General features: G+C 40.1%; 1 protein-coding gene across 2 annotated transcripts in view; it reads left to right on the top strand.

Moving 5' to 3' along the window:
• Positions 1-616: 616 nt before the first annotated feature.
• The window catches only part of LOC103707458 (histone-lysine N-methyltransferase ASHR3-like), a 36,026-nt gene continuing 11,973 nt past the window's right edge, over positions 617-24,669 (top strand). The window contains exons 1-2 of one of the 2 annotated variants that reach the window (XM_017842891.3): positions 617-1,312; positions 2,683-2,829. In XM_017842891.3, coding sequence (XP_017698380.2) covers positions 740-1,312; positions 2,683-2,829 — 720 coding nt within the window. In that variant the 5' untranslated portion in view covers positions 617-739. The remainder of the gene's footprint in view (positions 1,313-2,682; positions 2,830-24,669) is intronic. The other variant, XM_039125840.1, reaches the window with a different exon arrangement.

Raw genomic sequence — 24,669 nt, 5'->3', positions numbered from 1 at the left:
CGTATGCGAGTACGCAGTGAGGTGTACAAGCGACGGAAAGTTCAAATTGTTATGGACCGTTGTGAAAAATTCTCCAACAGCTATGTATAGTGGTCGTCTGAATAGCATCAGCTAGTTAGCATTAATCTTGAAGGATCTCCAAACGAAGAGAATAAAAAGACCATTTTTACTGTTACAAAACAATTAGGTGCCGACAGAATACCCAATGAAAATTTGAGTTTTTTCTCCCCTAATTTAAAGAGAATCGAGTCCTAGGCAATGTGATATTATTGATTGAGCCCCGATACAGAGTGAAAAGCCAGTGGATGCTTTTGTGTAGCTAACCAACAATGGCTAGTACCAAACTCGATGTTTCCAAACAATGGAAGCTAACCAACAATGGCTAGTACCAAACTCGACGTTTCCAGGCAATGGATGGTACCGAACTTGCTGTTTCCAGACAGGTGGAATAAGAAAAATGAGTTTAGTTTCGTCTCACCAGACATGTCGGCGTCTAGTTGATCCCACCCCACTCATCATCCATTCATCCCGCAAGATACGCAATTGTGTTTGATAAACTAATTCCACGTGAAAAAGAGGTAGGTTGCAGTGAAACCATCGGTCCGTCCATCGCTTAGCAAAAGTGCTCTGTTCCGTTACCTTGCGGTCTCTTCCCCAATGTCCGTGATCGCTTCGGAAGCGGCGATGATGGCCGTCTAGTAATTTCGCCCTCCCCGAGCCCACCCGGGACGCTTCTTAAATGCCCGCAGGCCCCCCATTTTCCCGCCCACGTCTCAATTCGGTTCCCCCTTCGGTTTCTCTTTCCCCCTCTCTGCTACCCCCCTGTGAAAAAAAGGGAAGAAATAAAAATAGAAGAAACCCCCCCACCCCGGATCAAGAACTAAACCTCACCCGCCCCTCTTTACTCTGCCTCCCTGTCCCTTCCATGACCTTATCTTCTCTCTCGGCAATGCCGGATCTCAGCAATCTACTCCTCCCTCCCCCTTCCCCGCCCTTCTCCTCCGCCCCCACCTCCTCTTCTGCCCTTCTTCCCGTCCTCCAGCCCTGCGATCCGTCCTGCTCTTCCTCTTCCTCCCGCCCCGAAACCCTAGATGGCGATGCCCTCGGCTGCAGGTGGAGCCGCCGCCTCAGATTCCCCATCTCCACGCGTGGGACGTGCTCGGTCCTCAAGCGGGAAAGGAAGGGGGGCAAGAAGGCCAGCGGCGGGATGTTGCTCGCGGCGCACGTCAGGGCTTGGGTGGAGAGGAAGGTGGCTTCCGGGGTGCCCGAGAGGGAGTGTTTCTTGCCTTTCCTCACCCATGCCCCGAAATTGGTGAGCTCTTGATGCCTCTTCCTCAAGGCTTCTAGGGTTTCTGTATGCTTTCTTGAACCGTCTTCTTTCTTTTCCTTGGTTTTCTTGTTTTCTAGTGTCGTGTAAAGGTTTTGATTGTCTCGGTACCGCTATTATGATCGGGAATTTTGCTACGCCGGGAAAGGCTATATTTTTTGCAAACGAAAAAGGAGAAAAACCGGGAAACACGAAAAGGGCAATCAATAGGAAAGTCCTCAGGAGTAAAGAAGGAAATTTTGCGAGACTTTGGAAATATTTGGGGTTTGTGTAAAATTATCAGCGTAATTTTTAAGTTGTCTTTCCTGAAATATTATGTCCATCGACTAATCAAATTATTATTGGAAACTTTTTAGAAGCTTTGTCAGTCAGTAGGCCTTTCTTTGATTTCTTGGCTTCTAGGGCTTCTTCATCCCTTCTTGAACCATCTTCTTTCTTTCTTGGTTTTTTAGTTCTCTGATGTTGGAGAATGTTTTTGATCGTTTCTGTACGATGATTGTTGTAAATTTGCCGGCATTCAGAAGGAAAAATGAGGAAAAATAGAAAAATATCAGAAAATAGTAATCAGTAGGAGAATTCGTGAGGAGGAATAAAGAAAATTATGTGAGACTCTGCAAATATTCGCGGATTTAAATAAATTGTGAAGGAAAAGAAAGTTGTTTCTATGTGAAGGAGAATATTAGTTTATGAGGTTTCCTTCTGGAAATATTGTATTCATCAACAGATCAAAGCACTATCGGAAACTTTTTTACAATTTAGTCAGAGAGTACTGCTTGCTTGCTGTTAACTCTTTGCTTTCCAATATCCAAAAATAACTTAATTTAAAAAATATTCTTGATGTAGGAGCAGTCAAGAAAGTTGCTTAAGTGAATGCATAAGCAATCTATCCAATCTTGGCTGCAGAATTGAAAGTGCCACTGGAATGCCTATTTCCAAGTTTAACATTTCGTGTCATCCAGTTTGCAGCAATTAATCTTTAAAATTTTGAACAGAGAAAATGAAAAGCAGAATTGATTTTTTATCTTTTTCCTTCAATCAATACTGTCATTCTTATAACTGTGTTATGCTCATTTTGTTTGATCAAATACAAAAACTGCAGTGTAAGAAAAGCAGGAAATTTGTTCATTATTCTTTATTCTGGGACAATAAGGGAAAATGATGACTGATAAAATTGAATGAAGTGCCTCTTAATGTAACTAGGTACTTTGGGTCATTTTCTTCAGACTCATATTCTTGCATTCATCTTATGTGGTATTAAACCAGATAGTTGATGTTTCTGATGCTAACACAATGGTTGATTTATTGCCTGTTAAAATTATTTCTGCTGCTTATATGTGGTTGCACTTCTTTAATAGGTTGATTGTCAGATGTGCAATAGATGTATCTACCCTGGTGAAGAAGTGCAATGCTCTGTTAAAGGTTGTCGACAAGCTTTCCATCGGATGTGTGCTAAACAAAAAATTGGACTCCCTAACCATAAACCTTTCAAGTGCCCTCAACATGTAAATTTTTCCCCAGAATTATAGCTATAGCTGTACCCTTTTATTTTACTTGCTTTTGTATGAGAAGAATTTAAGCATACAATATTTGTTCTTGTATGTTTCAGGTCTTATATTATGGCCTTATTTTCCCTTGATTGTGAATGCTTTAATACTTTATTCTTGCCTTGACTACTACTCTCTCTTTTCTCTCTCTCACACACATAGGAATTCATGCCTATACATATACAGACAACCCCAAGCATGTGCTCACACACATTAGGAGTTAGCATTGTTTATTTTCTTGCAAAGGACTTGTGCCTATATATCATGTATAGACATGTTTGGTGTTGTTCCAAGAAATTCCTTTACATCGTTAAAAGCAAAAGTAATTTCATACAAGTATGTGCACATACATATTTGTGTATGGAGATATCCAATAAAAATTACTTCTTAGACAAGTAGAAAATTGCAAGCAGCTTTTTAGGGAAACTAAGAAAACAAAAACTAGTTTTTGTCTTGTGCCTATTCAATGTGCTATTTCGTGTATTATAAGTGATAACATTGCTTGCGCAAAGCAAAATTTTCAGTAATGCAAGTAGATTAGCTAAATCCTAATTCAATCAGCCTCATTATGAGTTCTACTCAGCAAAAACTGAACTTGTGGGTTGGACCTCCGAATTCTTTGTTTACACTCTAAACCTGAATGAAATTGGATGAAAGGCTAATAAAAGTGGATTGAACTCCCTAACATGGAATAGAACGGACTTCATATTTCTTTGAATTGTAAGTTGGATATGTAAAACTAAAGATCCGAAGACAGCCTTCTATGGACTCTAACTTTTACTTGAAGTTTTATAATGGGTGAACTTGGTTTCTTATACTAGATTTATAGCTAAATTAGATTTGATCCTGTTCATATTAGACCTAACTGCTATCAGCTCACTAAAAAGTGCTTCTTAATTTATAAAGCCTTAACCAATACCAAAACCAGCCTTAGATGTCGAAGAACTTAATTGTTCCAACCGGAAGAGAATGAGCATGGAACAATGAACATATTGAATGAAGACAGTTTGAGTCAGATTTCATGGACGGGTTCAACGGGTATAGGACTAGATGAGGAGAATGATTTTTCAGTTCTCAATCGCTTGGGAAGCATTTCTTTTTTCACCATTTGGATGCCTAGTTAATGTATTTGATCGTGTGCTGATCTCATTCCAACTTCTTGGCCAAATGAGATATGTGTTCATATATGAGCATGGATATTCCAGGAAATTGGTTTACGGTTTGGAATAATAAAGTAGCTAAGGAATATCAAATTTATATTTTTTATGTCATTTGAATTGGTTTTTAGTTGTTAGCTGGCCTGTCATATTGCTATCAGTTGTTAGCCTGATTCTTAAGTTACTGTTAACTAATGCTTGAGGAGTTGTCATACCTGGTGATTGGTTTCTGCTGTATGTGGCTACCCACTTTTGCGTTCTAAGAAAGACAGCCCATTTTACTGGGATGCAGAACTTAAGGAAATCGGAGACTTCTCTCTTATTGCTACTCGGAATTCCACAAGTCCATGACTTCAGCTACCCTAGATAATTAAGTATGGCTTCTTTTTGGTTAAGAATTTTCAGCCAATGTTTTCATTCCCACAAGTTTACTATCTTCTCTAGGGTTCATTTGCCTAAATCTATTCTGAACTCTAGTTGTTGATCTATATTCCTCCACTATTTCTGTGTTAAAACTGGGTGATCCAGTTATATCTTGCAGTGGGATCCTAATAGTTGATGCTGCCTTAAAGCATTATTCTCTTATCATATTTGGATACATTATTTTCCCTGTGGGATGTGTCCACACTCACTTCTTCTGTAATGTGCCAGTCACATGATAATTTAAGTTAGATGGCATTTATGATGGGTGGGTCATTTAATACCTGGTGATTGGTTTCTGCTGTATGTGGCTATCCACTTTTGGGTTCTAAGAAAGGCAGCCCATTTTACTGGGATACAGAACTTAAGGAAACTGGAGACCTCTCTCTTATTGCTACTAGGAATTCCACAAGTCCATGACTTCAGCTACCCTAGATGATTAAATATGGCTTCGTTTGGTTAAGAATTTTCAGCCAATGTCTTCATTCCTACAAGTTTACTATCTTCTCTAGGTTTCATTTGCATAAATCTATACTGAACTCTAGTTGTTGATCTATATTCCTCTGCTATTTCTGTCTTAAAACTGGGTGATCCAGTTATATCTTGCAGTGGGGTCCTAATAGTTGAAGCTGCCTTAAAGCATTATTCTCCTATCATTTTTGGATACATTTTTTTCCCTGTGGGATGTGTCCACACTCACTTCTTCTGTAATGTGCCAGTCACATGATAATTTAAGTTAGATGGCATTTATGATGGGTGGGCCATTTAATACCTGGTGATTGGTTTCTGCTGTATGTGGCTATCCACTTTTGGGTTCTAAGAAAGGCAGCCCATTTTACTGGGATGCAGAACTTAAGGAAACTGGAGACTTCTCTCTTATTGCTACTAGGAATTCCACAAGTCCATGACTTCAGCTACCCTAGATGATTAAATATGGCTTCGTTTGGTTAAGAATTTTCAGCCAATGTCTTCATTCCTACAAGTTTACTATCTTCTCTAGGTTTCATTTGCATAAATCTATACTGAACTCTAGTTGTTGATCTATATTCCTCTGCTATTTCTGTCTTAAAACTGGGTGATCCAGTTATATCTTGCAGTGGGGTCCTAATAGTTGATGCTGCCTTAAAGCATTATTCTCCTATCATTTTTGGATACATTTTTTTCCCTGTGGGATGTGTCCACACTCACTTCTTCTGTAATGTGTCTGTCACATGATAATTTAAGTTAGATGGCATTTATGATGGGTGGGCAATTTAATACCTGGTGATTTGTTTCTGCTGTATGTGGCTACCCACTTTTGGGTTCTAAGAAAGGCAGCCCATTTTACTGGGTTGCAGAACTTAAGGAAACCGGAGACTTCTCTCTTATTGCTACTAGGAATTTCACAAGTCCATGACTTCAGCTGCCCTAGATGATTAAATATGGCTTCTTTTTGGTTAAGAATTTTCAGCCCATGTCTCCATTCCTACAAGTTTACTATATTCCTCTGCATAAATCTATACTGAACTCTAGTTGTGGATCTATATTCCTCTGCTCTTTCTGTCCTAAAACTGGGTGATCCAGTTATATATCTTGCAGTGGGGTCCTAATAGTTGATGCTGCCTTAAAGCATTATTCTCCTATGATTTTTGTATACATTTTTTCCCTGTGGGATGTGTCCACACTCACTTCTTCTGTAATGTGCCAGTCACATGATAATTTAAGTTAGATGGCATTTATGATGGGTGGGCAATTTAATAAATAAAGGAGCACGTCAAATAAAATGATAAGATTCTGTAGATTGGGGCTCGGGATTTACTAGAAAGTCAAAGTTAAATACATAATGCTTATTGACCAACCACACTATCTTCTTTTCTTCTCATGGTCACATGACCATCTTCTATATGTGGATATCTTCTTGGCAAGCCGTCCTTTCCCTCATTTTCCTTTATTTCTCTTCAATCAGTCTCTCTGCCTTCTTTTCCTCTTCCCTTTGCATGTATTCTACTCTTTTTCTCTTCCTTTTGGATCGGTCTTGTCTTCTACTATTTTCTACTCTTTCTTTTACTTTTCTATGACAAGGTCCTGTAGAAGGAGCCCTATGGACTGGAAAAGGGAGTATAGGCTGAGTTTATTAAGACAACAGTCCTACTACCCTCTTCTTTGCCTCCCTCCTTTCTTTTCTCTTGCTCTGGTGGTGTTGGGTATTGCTATCTCTGCCCTATATCACATTTTATCAGCTGATCTAGTTTTAGATTGTCTTTTATTATTTTCTTTTCTTCCTTTAATTGTTGCAGATTTTGTTTGTTACTCATTGTACCTAAGTTATGGAACTGTTTTGCTTTAACATTTGTTATTTTCATACATATTTTGTTCCATTTGAAAAAGCAATATGTGAAGGATGTCTCAACATATGTTTTGGTGGAGCTACAACTTGCGGTTAGATATACTATAAGTAAAGCTATTTCCCTACTTTGAAATTCCTTCCATTAAGGTAACTGCAGCTTACAGCTGTTTGTAGTTTATTCTTATATAATACCCCTATTTTTTTTTAGTAGACTTTTACCACACCTCATAGGATAACATTCCAACTTTGATAATTACATTTAGAATAAATTACAAAAGCCCTCTTGAGGCTTACGTTTATTACACTTTAGATGCAATAGTTTGTAAAATCTATACTTACACCTAGTTAAATTAATGGTGCTAGTGAAACCATTTCCTCATGTGAAAAGTCAAAATTGCCCTTAGGTGGGGAGAAGGATGTACATAGTTTCTTATATCCTTGGGTGGTTGTTATATCACTTAAGGTTTTTTTGAGTCCCATTTAAATTTAATGATTTGACTAACATTCTATTAAGTTATTGGTGGGGACATAGACCACCTTTTGCAGCATGTTTATAGGTGTCGCCGGCGTGCATAGCACTTTGGCCCTAGTATTATTTTCTTGTGTATTTATTTTATTTATTATGTATTTTCGTCCTTATGTTAGTTGCTGGTTTGTAATGACTGTGTTTAGTTATTGTAGTGATCCATGATGTTTATTGGATCATGGGTAGTTCCATGATCACTTGTTGGGATCATGGGTAGTTGCATAGGGGGCTATATATGGAACCCTATGTCTCTTGTTTAGTTAGAGTATTTTTGGAATAAAAACATTGCCTTAGCATCTGGTGGATTCCAGATCTTCTTTCCCCCCCTTTCTCTTCATATCTTCTTTCCTAAATCTCCTGTCCTGCATCAGTTTTGTTGCCCAAGGTGACAAGCCAGGAGGGGGGGGGGTGAATTGGTTCTTCTAAATTTTTAATTCCTTAATTGAGTTAATTGATGAGTGAGTGATTGTAGTGAAGTTAGAATAATACACAATGCAAACACACAAGAAGTATAGTAGTTCGGTGCTCTTCTAAGCACCTACGTCCACTCCCCAAGCGACCCCTTAGGAATTCACTATAATCCCGCGGATTACAGTTGGATTGTTTTTCGGGCTCCAAATCCAAAAACCTTTACACTTTGGTTTTTCGGGATCACCAAAAACCTATGTTGGTTTTACGGGCTCACCAGCAAACCTTCACCGTTGGTTTTACGGGTTCACCAACAAATCTACACCGTTGGTTTTACGGGCTTACCAACAAACCTTACAAATTGATTAAGAAGAAGAGAGTTGAAACTTCTAGATGAGCAAATATAACAATTATGAGCTACAAAGAAGAGTTTAGAATATAGTTATCGCTTTGATAAGGCTCTTCTCTTCTTTGTCAAAATTGTTTCACTCTTCAAGGGTTGGTGGAGCTCTTAATGTCTCTTTTAATCTGCTCAACCACTTCTTTTTGGCTCTTTGAATGTAGCACTTGATTGAAGAAGGCTAGGGCTTGCTTTTTCTTGAATGAACTTTGATTTGTTTTTAAAAAAATCCTTTTCTCTGATGAATAGTGTCACTTTAAATACTTTCCCACATCTTTTGGTCACTCCCCATTGGTCAGATTTGAAAAACTATCCATTACTAGCCGTTGGGAGGTCAAAAAGTACTTCTGCAGAACTAGCCGTTATGCCTCTGCCCGTGCTGGGATCGACCCAAGTTTTTCTGGGGTCGACTCAACTTACTGTGCATCAGACTTGGGGTCGACTCAACTTCCTCTGGGGTCGACCCAACTTTCACTGGGGTCGACCCCTGCTACAGTGGGGTCGGCCCCTGCTACAGTGGGGTCGGCCTTATCAGAAATCACAGAACCTTGTATTTCCGGTTGTTCTCACTAGGGTTGACTCAACCTATCTTGGGGTCGACCCATGCTATAGTGGGGTCGACTCAAACTCCATTGGGGTCGACCCTCTTAGGGATTCTAGAGATATGGTTTTTGAGCATATATCCTTGGTGTCGGCTCATATTCAGTTGGGGTCGGCTCTATTGTGGTCGGCTCAAGTATTCCTGGGGTCGGCTCCAGCTGGGGTCGGCTCGAGGAAGCTTGGGGTCGGCCCTCTCAGTAAATTGCAGAGAGTTGTTTTCTTGAGGCTTGAAGCTGGGGTTGACTCAAGGTTCTTTGGGGTCGGCTCCACTCCTGGGGTCGACTCAAGCATACATAGTGTTGACTCCACTTATTGTTCATCTGTGCCATTTTTGCAGGGGTGTGCCAGATGGTTTTATGATGTGCTAGGGTCGACTTCACTTATGTTGGGGTCGACTTATTCCACACTTTGCTGCATCTTAAGGTTAGATTAATCCATATAATCAATGAAATATATTTCAAGCAATTTTGAGTGTATGTGGTAGTGCTACATACTCTTAACAATGAAAATCACTGTTTTCCCATAAGAATATATTTCTCTTGAAACCTTGCTGAATTAGAATTAAGAATTCTCTATCCCTTTTCTATTACAAATTTTATCTTGTTGTTAATCATTGGAAGACATCTTGATCTCATTCTCTTAATGTATCAAGGGTGTCGTATTCATTAGTGATGTATCACGTTAAATTGTATTATTAATTTGATATTTTCTCAATGGTTGTGTCAATCATCGAAATAACACTATCATCCTCAATCTTCCCCTTTTTGATGATTACAAAACATTGAGTATGAACAGATTGATACTTATATTAAAATTAGGAGTTTTGTTTTAGAAAGAGCTCAAGTTGCTGAATTTCAGCTTTTCAAATTTGAAAGTGAAGACTCCCCCTCTTTCATCCAAATATTGCCAATTAGAACTTTTGATTTTCTCCCTCTTTATTTTGTATTTTATTAAGGATGAAACTTCAAAAATTTGAGATAAAGCAAGAGTTTCAGGTTATGTATCGAGGCATGAGAATTATGTGCCAAATTCAGAAATTTTGATTGAAAATTCATACTTTCTTGTTTTAAAAAATTTTCATTGTTACGTATTGCTCCTCCTTAAGTGAATATTATCTCTATAATTTCCAGACTTATTTCTCCCTTTATATTGCAACTTTTTTCTTTTCTTACTTCTCCCCCTTTTTGTTATCATCAAACGAGTGTATATCAATAGATAAGTAGAAGCAGTAAATGATAAAAATTCAAATTTCATTGATCAAAATGGAACATTGTGATACATTAATGCCAAAAGTACAATGTTCTTCAATTAAGGTGCAAAGTACATCAACCAAGTAAAATGCATATGAAAACTAGATAAATCCTAGGCACTAGTCATGATGGACTCCTGTAGTGCTAACATCGGGCCTAGGGGGAATCTAAGGGCTGTGATCTAGTCCTCATCCTCCTAGCATAAGTGGTAAGGGGAGGTCGAGCCTGATGGGACTGAGTCTGGCGTGGACCTCGGTGAGCTGGGTGACTCTGTGCCGAAACCTCTGACTCAGTTGCTCGGGGCACAGATGGACCATGAGCCTCTCTCTCTCTATAATGCTCCCACCTGGTCTCTGAGATCTCTAATCTCAGCAATCATAATATCCATCTTGCTCATCATTCCATCAGAGAGAGTCCTCACCTGAGCTGACATAAGCTCAGTCATCCTACTCCAAAACTCCTCTGTACATCCTGTAGGTATGGATGACGAAGGTCCAGCCTCCGAAGGTGCTGTAGGATGATCCGTAGGTATCTCATGCTCAGGGACAGAGTCTTTAATCTCTGGTGCATCACCCTCTGATGCATGTATCCCTGCACCTCCACGCACCCACTGACCGTCCACTTTCTCATAACCCATGCGAACTAAGGACTGTGCAGTGTAAGTGTCAGTAAATAGCAGATGCCTGGATATCTCTTCCTCCACAGATATGTCATGCTGTCGGAATATCAGGGTGAGTATCATACCGTAGGGCAAGGAAACTCTCGATTTGCAAATGGCCTCTCTCATCTGCCTGATCATCATAGTTGGAAGATTCAGGGGAATATCTTGAATGACATGCTCCATAATGACCATGTCTCGCTCAGATATGTGATCAAATCTTCCACTCTTTGGAAACAAAATCCGACCTATGAAATTGTGCAACAACCTCATCTCAGCTGATAGAGAGCTAGCTGTCACATTTTCGGAGTAGTCAAAGTCATCTCTCTCAAAGATTATCTGTAGAGTCCTCAACTTGCTCTCTGATCTTTCTGGTGTGTTTCCTTCGTAGGGGAGATGAAGCAACTCATTTAGGCTTTCTTCGGAGACACGAACCCGCACTCCTTGGACCTCAGACACAAGCCCTCCTGGTCCAACTTTTAGGAAGGCATAGAATTTACGAACTAAACCCGGGTAGGTCACCAAATCTAGGGGGTAAAGATATTCCCATCCTTGCCTTCGGATCCAACCACCCAACCGAAATCCTTCTTGATCCAAATTCAGAATGGATCATTCTTCCCGTGGTTACCGGTCTTCCCGTAGATTTAGCAAGTTGAACTGAAGGGGAAGGAGGTGGAGGAGGCTCTGCACGTGTCTCACCTTGTGGAGGCACTGTAGAAGAATCCCTAGCATGCCTATCAACAATGGTTGGCCGTGAGACTCCCGGATCGCTTAGCAACGGCTCGCTTGGGTCCCATTTTCACCAAGTTCTTCCTTAGGTCTTGATCTAACGGCTTAGAGAAGCAATCTAGTGCTTTGGAGATGATTGGAAGGGATTGGAAAGTGAGAAATAGGGTTTTAGGAAGAGGACAAGGAGAAACAGTGCCTTAGAATGGCTCACGGGTCCCTTTTTAAAAATGGGTCCCGCCGTTGGGTCGACCCCAGATTTTTCTTGGGTCGACTCAAGGAGGGGTCGACCCCATTCTGGCTCGGGTCGGCCCCAGTTCAGGCCAATTTTTTTTTTTAATTTCTCCTTTTTGATCCTTACCAAATCTTTGTGGGACATTGATATGTGAGTAAGGAATCTATAAATGAATAATTTTACTCATGTTTCATGGGATTTTCAAAATGGGAGGAGAGTATCATGTGACAACTTGTTCTTCTCATTTGTTTTCAATCAAAAGGATCACATATACCTAATTTCTTCCTAAGCATACAGAATCTATTTTCACTTAAAGGTTTTGTGAATATGTCAGCTAATTATTTCTCGGTACATACATGTTCAATACATACATTCCCATTTTGTACATGATCTCTAATGAAATGATACCTTATTTCAATATGTTTGGCTTTAGAGTGCTGAACCAGATTTTTGGTAAGGTTAATGGCACTAGTGTTATTACACTTTATAGGAATGTTATCTAGTTTAATTCCATAGTCCTCTAGTTGTTGCTTGAGCCATAGTATTTGAGCACAGCAACTTCCGGCAGCTATATATTCGGCCTCAGCCGTTGACAATGCTACTGAATTATGCTTTTTGCTAAACCATGATACTAAGTTATTCCCTAAGAATTGACATGTTCCACTAGTGCTTTTCCTATCTAATTTGCATCCAGAAAAATTTGCATTAGAATATGCAAGCAAATCTAGACAGAAGTCTCTAGAGTACCATAATCATATGTTTGTGGTTCCTCTCAAATATCTAAGGATTCTTTTGACAGCACTTAGATGTGACTCCTTAGGATTTGATTAGTATCTAGCACATATTCTTACACTAAATACTATGTCTGGCCTATTAGCAGTGAGATAAAGCAAAGATCCAATTAAGCCTCTGTAGAGCTTCATATCCACACTTTTTCCTTTTTCATCTTTGTCTAGCTTACTAGTGGGGTTCATTGGGGTGCCTATTCCCTTGTGATTTTCATTTCTAAATTTCTTTAATATTTTCTTTGTATACTAGTTTGATGAATAAAGATGCCTTCCTTAGTTTGCTTGATTTGCAATCCGAGAAAGAAATTCAGTTCTCCCATCATACTCATCTCGAATTTTGCTTGCATTAATTAAGCAAATTTTTTGCAAAGACTGTCATTAGTGGCACCGAAAATTATATCATCTACATATATTTGTACTACTAGCAAATTTTTGTCTTTTCTCTTGAGAAAAAGTGTTTTATCTACATTTCCTCTACTGAAATCTTTATTTAACAGAAATTTGCTTAGTCGATCATACCATGCCCTAGGTGCTTGTTTTAATCCATATAATGCCTTATGTAATCTAAATACATGATTAGGAAATTCATGATTCTCAAAACCAGAGGTTGTTCTACATACACTTCTTCTTCTATATAGCCATTTAAGAAGATATTTTTTTTACATCCATTTGATATAATTTGAAGTCCATGAAGCATGCAAAGGCTAGAAGTAATTTAATAGTTTCTAATCTAGCCACGGGAGCAAATGTTTCTTCAAAATCTATTCCTTCTTCTTGATTGTATCCCTTAGCTACAAGTCTAGCTTTATTTCTTATAACTATCCCATTTTCATCTAATTTATTTCTAAAAACCCATTTTGTTCCAATTACAGAATTATGCTTTGGTCTTTCAGTTAATGTCCATACATTGCTTCTTTTGAATTGATTTAATTCTTCTTGTATAGCATTATTCCAATTTATGTCATTTTCAGCTTCTTCATAAGTCTTAGGTTCTATTTGTGAAACAAAAGCAAGATAGTCATTTAAATTTCTAAGAGAGGATTGAGTTCTTACCCCTTGAGATGGATCACCAATAATTAGGCCTTTAGGGTGTCCATGTGTGTACCTCCATTCCTTTGGCAAGTCTTGAGATTGTGGTGGCACATGATCATCTTCCTTTTCTTGATTTGGCACGTCATTAAGATTCAATTTTTCAAACTCAATAATTCCCGTATCATTATCAAAAGTATTTTTTCTCCTGGGAGACTCACTATCAGACTCATCAAAAATGATATTAATTGACTCTTCAACTACAAGAATTCTTTTGTTGAACACTCTGTATGCCCTGCTAGATGTAGAGTATCCTAAGAAGATATCTTCATCTGACTTGGCATCAAATTTACTTAGATCCTCCTTGCCATTGTTTAAAATAAAACATCTACATCCAAATACTCTAAAATATTTAGCAGTTGGTTTCTTATTCTTCCAAAGTTTATAAAGAGTTTTCTTGGTTATAGGTCGTATTAGAACACGTTTTAGAATATGGCAAGCAATACTTATAGCTTCAGCCCAAAAGAATTTAGGAAGATTTGACTCACACAACATCGTGCGTGCCATTTCTGCCAAGGTCCTATTTTTCTTTTCAACAATCCCATTTTGTTGAGGCGTTCTAGGTGCTGAAAATTGATGGAAAATATCATTTTCATTACAAAATTCTTCAAAGTGTTGATTTTCAAATTCGGTTCCATGATCACTTCGAATTGCAATTAAGGTGAGCTTCTTTTCAGTTATGATATTTTTATAGTATTTCAAGAATGCTGAAAATGTTTCATTCTTATGTGCAAGAAATGAAACCCATGTATATCTTGAGAAATCATCTACTATAACTAGTCCATACTTTTTTCCTTCTAGACTTGCAGTTCTAGTAGGCCCAAATAGGTCCATGTGTATGAGTTCAAAAGGCCTAGTGGTTGATACTATATTCTTTGATTTGAAGGATTATTTTGTTTGCTTTCCTAATGAGCATGGTTCACAAATTTTGTCTTTTTCAAAGATCAATTTTGGCACATCTTTTATCAAATCATTCTTGACTAGTTTTGATATTAAGTCCATATTAGCATGTCCTAGTCTACGGTGCCAAAGCCAACTTGTTTTACTTTTCCTTTCTTCATTAGTGATGAAGCATAATCCATTTTTCTTGCCTAAATCATGAAGATCTACCATATAAATGTTTTCATGCCTATGTTCCATAAGTACAATGCTATTATCTTTAGTATTTGTAATTATGCATACTGAGGCTTCAAATGTGATTTTAAAATCTTTATCACAAAATTGACTTATGCTAAGTAAGTTATGTTTCAGACCATTAACTAATAAAACATTTTCTATAAAAGTGGATGGAGTTATATAGATTTTACCCTTTCTAATGATAAGTCCTTTTCCATTGTCTCCATAGGTTACCACTCCACCCTCCTTAGATTCCAAAGTGACAAATTGTTCTATGTCACCTGTCATGTGTCTTGAACAGCCGCTATCTAGATACCATCGTTTATCCCTCTTATTAGCTGTAAGACACTCCTGCAATCAAAGTCAAGAATGTGCTTTAGGTACCCAAACCATGTTGGGTCCTTTAAGGTTAGTACTTGATGTTCTTTTTGGAATCCAAATTTTCTTGGATTTTAACTTACTCTTATCACTCAATTTGTTATAGCTAAACTTTCTAAAATTGCATTCATATGCTTTATGTCCTACTTTATTGCAGCAATGACAAGTTATATTTTCAGTTTTGGCTTTCACAAATATGTTCTTTAAGTATTTTTGCTTCCTATTTGTTTTATATCCCAACCCAGCTTTATCATCTACAGCTTTTTGACTATCAAGAATCATATTTAATTTAGTTGAGCTAAGTGTAAACTTGTCCACTAAGAATTTGTATTTTTTTGCATCTTCTTTTAGCTTAACATTTTCAGCAATTAGACTTTTGGTTTCATTAGTGAACCTCCTACTTAATGTTTCATAGTCATTAGATAGTTTCAACTTTTCTTTGATAAGATATTGCTTTTCATCTTTTAGAATTTTATTTTTATTGATTAGCTTCTTGTGCTCTTCCATGAGTTCTAAAAATGCATCATGTAACTCTTCTACTGTAAAATCACATTCAAGTTCAGAATCTACCTCATCGTCATTGGCCATGTAGCAGATTTGGGCCGTCTCTTGTTGATCTTCCTCTTCCGAACTTGATTCCTCACTTTCACTCCAATCAGCCATGAGGTTCCTCTTCTTAAGCTTTCTTGCCATCCATTTCAATTCCGGACAATCTATCTTGAAATGCTCGAGCTTGTACACTCATAGCAAATTGGCATTTCCCTTTCTTTTTCTTTGTCCTTTTCCTTTTCCTTGCTCGAGCTACCTTTGAGGAAGGGCTTCCTTTTATGAAATTTTTTCTTTCCTCTCATAAATTTTCTGAATTTTCTTGCGAGCATAGCCATTCCTTCATCATATTCCTTCTCATCATCAGATTCTTCTAATTCAATTTTCTGTTTTGGAGTTGTAGTCTTCAAGGCAATGGTCTTCCTTTTCTTGACCTCATCTTCTGAATTTTGCTTCATGGTCAACGCATGAGTCATAAGTGATCCTAGAAGTTCTTCCAATTGCAGTGTATTGAGGTCCTTTGCTTCTGAAATTGCAGTTACCTTGGCCTCCCAAACTCTTGGTAGAGATCTGAGAATTTTTCGCACTAGTTCAGAGTTAGTAGAAGACTTTCCTAAACTGTTTAGTCTATTAATGATTTTCGTGAATCAAGTGAACATTTTAGTTATGGACCCAGTGGATTCCATTTTAAACAATTCATACTTATGTACTAATATATTTATTTTTGACTTTTTGACTTGATTAGTTCCTTCATGTGTGACCTCTAGTTTATCCCAAATTTCTTTCGCGGAGATGTATGTAGATAATCTATTAAATTTACTTACATATAGTGAGCAGTAAAGTACATTAATTGCTTTAACATTTAATTGTACTAGTCTTCTATCTCTCTCATTCCAATCCATTTCTGATTTAGGAATGATTGTGCCCTCTACACTAATTGTGGGTGTGTGTGGTCCTCTAGTTATGATATTCCACAAGTCATAATCTAGAGCTTGAATGAATATCCTCCTCCTAGCTTTCCAATATGTGTAATTAGTGCCATTAAACAGAGGAGGTCTATTTGTGGATTGCCCCTCGTTCATATCACATCCTACTTGGGTTGTCATGATCTTTGACTCTTGATTGTGAGATGAACAAATACTATGAGAGCACCTTGCTCTGATACCACTTGTTGCCCAAGGTGACAAGCCAAGAGGGGGGTGAATTGGTTCTTCTAAATTTTTAATTCCTTAATTGAGTTAATTGATGAGTGAGTGATTGTAGTGAAGTTAGAACAATACACAATGCAAACACACAAGAAGTATAGTGGTTCGGTGCTCTTCTAAGCACCTACGTCCACTCCCCAAGCGACCCCTTGAGAATTCACTATAATTCCGTGGATTACAGTTGGATTGTTTTTCGGGCTCACAATCCAAAAACTTTTACATTTTGGTTTTCCGAGATCATCAAATATCTATGTTGGTTTTACGGGCTCACCAACAAACCTTCACCGTTGGTTTTACGGGTTCACCAACAAACCTACACCGTTGGTTTTACGGGCTCACCAACAAACCTTACAAATTGATTAGGAAGAAGAGAGTTGAAACTCCTAGATGAGCAAATATAACAATTATGAGCTACAAAGAAGAGTTTAGAATATAGTTATCGCTTTGATAAGGCTCTTCTCTTCTTTATCAAGATTGCTTCACTCTTCAAGGGTTGGTGGAGCTCTTAATGTCTCTTTTAATCTGCTCAACCACTTTCTTTTGGCTCTTTGAATGTAGCACTTAATTGAAGAAGGCTAGGGCTTGCTTTTTCTTGAATGAACTTTAATTTATTTTCAAATTTTTTTTTCTGATGAATAGTATCACTTTAAATACTTTTCCACATCTTTTAGTCACTTCCCATTGGTCATATTTGAAAAACTATCCGTTACTAGCCGTTGGGAGATCAAAAAGTACTTCTGCATAACTAGCCATTATGCCTCTGCCCGTGCTGGGGTCGACCCAAGTTTTTCTGGGGTCGGCTCAACTTACTGTGCATCAGACTTGGGGTCGACTCAACTTCCTCTGGGGTCGACCCAACTTTCACTGGGGTCGACCCTTGCTACAGTGGGGTTGGCCTTCTCAGGAATCACAGAACCTTGTATTTTCGGCTGTTCTCATTGGGTCGACTCAATCTATCTTGGGGTCGACCCATGCTACAGTGGGGTCGACTCAAACTCCATTGGGGTCGACCCTCTCAGGAATTCCAGAGACATGGTTTTTGAGCATATATCTTTGGGGTCGGCTCATGTTCAGTTGGGGTCGGCTCCATTGGGGCAGACTCAAGTATTCCTGGGGTCGGCTCAAGGAAGCTTGGGGTCGGCCCTCTCAGTAAATTTCAGAGAGTTGTTTTCTTGAGGCTTGAAGCTGGGGTCGATTCAAGGTTCTTTGGGGTAGGCTCCACTTTTGGGGTCGACTCAAGCATACATAGGATCGACTCCACTTACTATTCATCTGTGCCATTTTTGCAGGGGTGTGCTAGATGGTTTCATGATGTGCCAGGGTCGACTCCACTTATGTTGGGGTTGACTCATTCCACACTTTGCTACATCTTAAGGTTAGACTAATGCATATAATCAATGAAATATGTTTTAAGCAATTTTGAGTGTATGCCACGGTAGTGCTACATACTCTTAACAATGAAATCACTGTTCTATTACAAATTTTATCTCGTTATTAATCATTGGAAGACATCTTGATCTCATTCTCTTAATGTATCGAGGGTGTTGTATTCATTAGTGATGTATCATGTTAAATTGTATTATTAATTTGATATTTTCTCAATGGTTGTGTCAATAATCGAAATAACACTATCATCCTCAAGTTTGGTATGAGAGCCACCGGTTTTGCCATTGTTGCCAAAATCTCTTCCTTTCTGGGTTGCAGGGGGACAGACCACAAAAAGAAACCCTTCTGCTGTCTCCTTTGTTCCCGAAAACTCCCACAGAAGCTCCACCCTATATATGGCAGAGCAGCGTCAGATTTCAGGATTCAGGTGGGTGCACGAGATTTACGCCGTACCCCGAGCGCCACGGACGCCGGAGCGTGTTGAAGGGCCACGCGCAACTTGCATTGCCAAAAAGGGAAGGAGCATCGCCTCCTTTCTTTCATCCCTGTTCCCCTCCCTTTCGCTCAGTTCTCACCACAACCAACAAGGGGAGGCTCTCTCTGATTTCACCAAGCAATCAGGAGCTCGTGACCGGCTGACGTCCACCACCGCAGGCCATAGGATATGCTCTACAATAGTAGCCACAGAGTTCGGAACCACCTCCCGAAACTGTCGGGAGGTTGAAGAAACACCACTTAACGGGTAAGTCCCTTATCCGTCACCAGTTCATTAGCTCGAATCCGCCCCTAAAAAAAAAGAAAAGAGAAAAAAAGAAAAAAAACTGCATATGAGTTGCACGTGCCCCAACCCACGTGAGGCACACGTGCTTCATCGCACGTGAGTCGCACAAGCTAGTCCAAAAAAAAAGAAAAAGATTTTTTTTTTTAAAAAAGTACCTCTTCGTCTTCCCTCACGACCGACCGCCCGCAGAGCCGCCGCTAGCAGATCACTACGTCGTCCTCGCCGCCAGGCCGTCCTCGTCCGCCGATGCCGCTCTCCTCTACGACCGCACACACCGCTGCCTCGGTCACACCGCCACCCCTTCATCTTCTCCGCTGCCTCCACCCTCCACCAACCCTCGAGTTCACCCTGTTTCTTCTCCCTCCTAGCTCACCGAGAGCTTTCTCCCTCCCATACGTCATCCCTCAAACCCTAATCCCCTTTCTTCTTCTCCCTCCCATCTCACCGAGACCCCTCTTTCCCCGCGCCACCACCTCCACCTCCGTCGCCGATTCCATCCTCTGCCCTCGCTGCTTCCATCACTCCCCAAAAACGAAGGTCTTCGCCCTCCGACATCGCTTCTCTCCCCCCCCCCCCCCCGGTGTCTCCCTCAGCTCTTTTCCCCACTACTCAGAGGGATCCGAAGCCATTCCAGAAGCTTCGGGTCCCTTCTTTATTTCTTGTTTTCGGGCGAGCGGGCCGACCCCAACGTTTGGCCCGTTGTCACGCGAGCCCAATTGATCCCTTGGCCCATTGCCTCGCGGGCCCGGCTTTCAGGCCCTTACACTTGGATCCAGACCCTGCAGCGAGTTGGGCTTCAACAAAGATACTCGCAGTCGACCGTTTTCCAGCAACATCTTCCACAAGTCATCGGGCTCCGGTTTTGCGCTCCGCACTCTAACATCTACTCTCTTCCACTGAATCAGATCTGAATCATATCTTTCCTTTAAATAATTTTTCAGCCTTTCCCTATAAGCTAGTTTATCTTTAGATTGCTATTGCTTTTACTTCATGTTGTTGGTTTCAGATAGGACCTTAATTGTATAAAAGCCTGTGCCCCTTGAAAACACATATTGAGCCTTACAAATCATTTTTTTCAAATCCTCAAAAGACAACTAGGAAATTTTATTTAAATCTGGTGAAACCCTAATCAATTTGAAGGACCCCACTTTCATTAGATTAACCTGCGAAGATTTTGCATGACCCAGGCCAAGGTTGGCAATACTTAAGGTCCTGATATTTAGTTATCACCTGTGCTAATTCGAAAGTAGCCGAGCCCCTGTCATAAGTCTTTTATTCAAGATTGTTGATTTTTAATCTGAATATTATTTTTATCTAGGATTTTCGTATTCTAAAGCATGACAACTCGCAGCGGTACATCCTACTCACATGAGATGTCTACCAATCCAAACCAACAGGTGTTAGATGCCATTGCGGCATTGGAAACCAAATTAGGGGCAAGCACCGTATGCTGTACCGATCGGTACAGGTCGGTACCGGGCGTACCGTACCCGTACCGATGGATACCGGTATCGGTACGCCAGTGTCGGTACGCCTGACGTACCGCGTACCATACCGTACCGACATTCGGTACGCTTATGCTAGTGCGGCACTGGTACGGGGTTCGGTACCGGTACGGCGAACCTTGGGGGCAAGGATTATTGACCTTGAGACTAGGCTGAACACTCGCTTGACTTTGGCTGAAAATTCAATCACCAACCTCCAAGTTACTCACAACGATGGAGAATTTGAACTTGGTGAGTTTGAATCGCCTCGCCCCAGAGGCCTTGGGCAACAATACCAGAGGGACTATCTAAGAGCGCGTGAGATACTAGATGAGCATGTAATGCGCAGTATTAAGATCCATGCACCAAGTTATGATGGTCGTCTCAACCCAAAAGTCTTCATTGACTGGCTCGCTGATATGGACCATTACTTTGAATGGTACAATCTATCTGAAGATTGCAGAGTTTGTTTTGCAAAAATGAAGCTCACTGGTCTCGCAAAGTTACATTGGAATACAATAGAAAACATGCTTGCTAGAGCTAGGCACCCCTTGTGGTACAATGGGATGAAATGAAGGAGAAGTTAAAAGAAAAATATCTCCCTATATCCTATAAAAGTCGCCTAGTAGATCAGTGGCAACGACTGATTCAGAGAAGCAAACCTGTGTCCGAGTACATCGCTCGCTTTGATGAGTTCTTCATGCGATGCGATGCACGCGAGAGTGTGGAATTGACCCTTTCTAGGTTTAGGTCCGGATTGCGAGATGACCTACAAAAAGAGCTTATTCTACGCGAGGTCAATTCTTTAGAACATGCCTATCAACTTGTCCAAGACATCGAGCGTTATACTAATAAGACAACCTTTAGGCGTTTTGATCTTAAGGAGGCCAACCACAAGTTCATCCACGGTAGTCAAACTAACACTTGGGGTAAGCCCAATATTAGAAATCAAGCGACAGAGTTCCCAAAAATTAATGATCAAAAGAATAAGGGAATTTTAAGTGAACCACCCAAAGTTTCTCGAGATCAGTGTTACAGATGTTTTGGTTTTGGGCATAGAGCTAGTCAATGTCCTACTAAGAAAACACTGGTCATCGAAGAAGAACGAAATGATGAAGAGGATGAGTTGGTCTATGAGCCTGAGATAGACTCTGAAGAGTCAGATGAAGGTGAGGAACCCGGTTCACTTGAGGGTTTCACTTCTTTAGGTATAGTTAGGTGTATCCTTACACAAGCTAAGCAAGAAGATGATGACTGGAGGCGCCGATCCATATTTCACACCTATATCAAATGTGGCGAACATAGCTGTAAAGTTATCATCGACAGTGGGAGTAGCATCAATGCTGTATCCACAAGAACTGTCAAGAAGCTACAGTTAAAGACAGTGCCTCATCCTAACCCTTATAATGTGTCTTGGGTGGATAAAACCGCTATACCAGTCACTGAGCGTTGCCTAGTACAAATCAACTTTTCTGAATATAATGGTAAGGTCTGGTGTGATGTTATTCCCATGGATGTTGGACACATCATCCTTGGCAGTCCGTGGCTTTATGATTTGGATGTGACCATTTATGGCAAATCCAATTCCTATTCTTTTGTTTACCAAGGAAAGAAAATTCGTCTGAACCCTTTGCCTCCTAGGCCCTCTATTGCTGAAAAGAAGGATGTGAAAGTTGAAAAGCGCCTTCAAATTATTGGTCCTAAGGAGTTTGAGAAAGCAGCAACCCAAGAATCCATAGTTATTATGTTAGTTTCCAAATCCAAATTTCCAAATAGATTTTCCGAAGGAAGTTCATCATGTTCTGGAAGGATTTAAGGATATCTTTCCTAAGGACCTTTCTGATAAGCTCCCTCCTATGCGTGACATTCAACACGCCATAGACTTGGTCCCAAGGGCGACTCTTCCGAACTTGCCTCATTATAGACTCAATCCGATTGAACACGCTGAATTGAAACGGCAAGTTGATGAACTACTCCAAAAAGGGTTCATCCGAGAGAGTCTTAGCTCGTGCGCGGTGCCTGCACTTCTAACGCCCCAAAAAGACAGCACTTGGAGAATGTGTGTGGATAGCAGGCCAATTAATAAGATAACGGCTAAGTATCGATTTTCAATACCACGATTGGATGACATGCTCGACATGATGGCAGGTGCCACTATTTTCTCCAAAATTGATCTTAAGAGTGGTTACCACCAAATCCGAATCCGCCCTGGTGATGAATGAAAAACAGCTTTCAAAACCAAGGATGGATTATACGAGTGGCTAATCATGCCCTTTGGGTTGACAAATGCACCTAGCACATTTATGCGAATTATGACCCAAGTGCTAAGACCTTTCATGGAAAAATTTCTTGTAGTCTATTTTCATGATATCTTAAGTTATAGCAAAAACAAGGAACAACACCTTGAGCACCTACGTTTGGTCTGCAACTCACTAAGGAAAGAAAGCCTATATGCGAACCTTAAGAAGTGTTCATTTATGATTGATCGTGTAATCTTCTTAGGATTTGTTGGGTCTTCTAAGGGTGTTTCAGCAGACCCACAAAAGGTCCAAGCTATTCTTGAATGGCCTAAACCCACTACATTATTTGAGGTGCGAAGCTTCCACGGCTTAGCCACCTTTTATAGGAGGTTCATCAAGAATTTTAGTACGATCACTGCACCGATTACGGATTGTATCCGGAAAGGTGAATTTCATTGGATCGCTGCAGCCTCAAAAGCATTCCAAGAGATCAAGATTAGAATGACAGAAGCCCTGATCATGCGCCTCCCAGATTTTACTAAAGTTTTTGAAGTCTCTTGTGATGCATCTGGCATAGGTATAGGTGGAGTCTTAAATCAAGAAAAATATCCTATCGCATACTTCAGTGAGAAGCTAAATGATGCCAAACGGAAATATTCCACCTATGACAAAGAATTTTACGCAGTTGTACAAGCGCTGCGTCACTAGCGTCACTATTTGTTACATCAAGAGTTCGTATTATATTCCGATCATGAAGCTTTGAGGTACTTGAATTTGCAGAAACGATTGAGTTCATGACACGGAAAGTGGGCTGAGTTTCTTCAAGAATACACCTTCGTGTTATGTCATAAAGCAGGAATTGACAAGAAGGCAGCTGATGCCTTAAGCCGACGTGTAGCAGTACTTTTTTCAGTAAGCATAAAGGTTACTGGATTTGATCGTATGATTGACGATTATGCAACTTGTCCAGACTTCGCTGAGATCTATGCTAGTGTGTTAGAAGGTCACACCAGGGACAATAGTGACTACCTTGTGGTTGATGCTTTCCTGTTCAGAGGAAACAAGCTGTATATTCCTCAAACATCCCTTAGAGCTTTTCTTGTTCGGGAACTCCATGCGGGAGGAATAGCTGGCTATTTTGGTAGAAATAAGACCATTGATATGGTCGAACAAAAATTTTATTGGCTTAGTTTAAAACGGGATGTTGCGAAAATTGTCAGTCAGTGTCGTACTTGTCACTTATCCAAACAGCGCAAACAAAACACTGGCTTATATACCCCCCTTCCTGTCCCAGATCGTCCTTGGCAGGACATTAGTATGGATTTCGTGCTAGGGTTGCCAAAGACTAGCAGTAAGCATGATTTTATTCTTGTGGTAGTGGATCGGTTCTCTAAGATGGCACATTTTCTGCCCACTTCCAAGACTTCTGACGCCTCCAAAGTTGCGAGGATAATCTTTGATGAGGTTGTTAGGCTCCACGGGCTTCCAAAATCGATAGTGACTGATAGAGATGTCAAATTTGTTAGTTATTTTTTGGAAGACCCTCTGGAATTTTATGGGCACAAAGCTTAAATATTCCATAGTCTATCACCCTTAGACAGATGGTCAAACTGAGGTGGTCAACCGCAGCCTAGGAAACTTTCTAAGATGTTTAGTGGGTGACCATCCGTGTAATTGGGATCTTCTCCTATCCACAGCTGAATTCGCCTACAATAGCTCTGTGAACAGAACCTCTAGCTTGAGCCCTTTCGAAATTGTCTTAGGCTATGTTTCGCGAAAATCTGTTGATCTTATCCCAGTAGCACCTAACAACAGAATCTCTGAGTCCACTGAGTTCTTCGCGCAACACATGCAAAACTTACATAAAGAGATTAATAAGAAAATTGAAATCAATAATGTGATATATAAAATGGCCGTTGGCTTGCATCGATGTTATCAAGAATTTCGAGTGGGTGATGATGTAATGATCAGAATCAGACCTGAACGGTTTCCACCAGGAGCCGTTAGAAAATTGCACGCCTGAAGTATGGGTCCATACAAAATTCTGAAACGGGTTGGATTTAATGCATATGTAGTGGA

This window comes from Phoenix dactylifera, chromosome 1 (assembly GCF_009389715.1).
Source record: "Phoenix dactylifera cultivar Barhee BC4 chromosome 1, palm_55x_up_171113_PBpolish2nd_filt_p, whole genome shotgun sequence".
Classification (NCBI taxonomy): Eukaryota; Viridiplantae; Streptophyta; class Magnoliopsida; order Arecales; family Arecaceae; genus Phoenix; species Phoenix dactylifera.
This window is presented reverse-complemented; position numbering and strand designations above follow the sequence as displayed.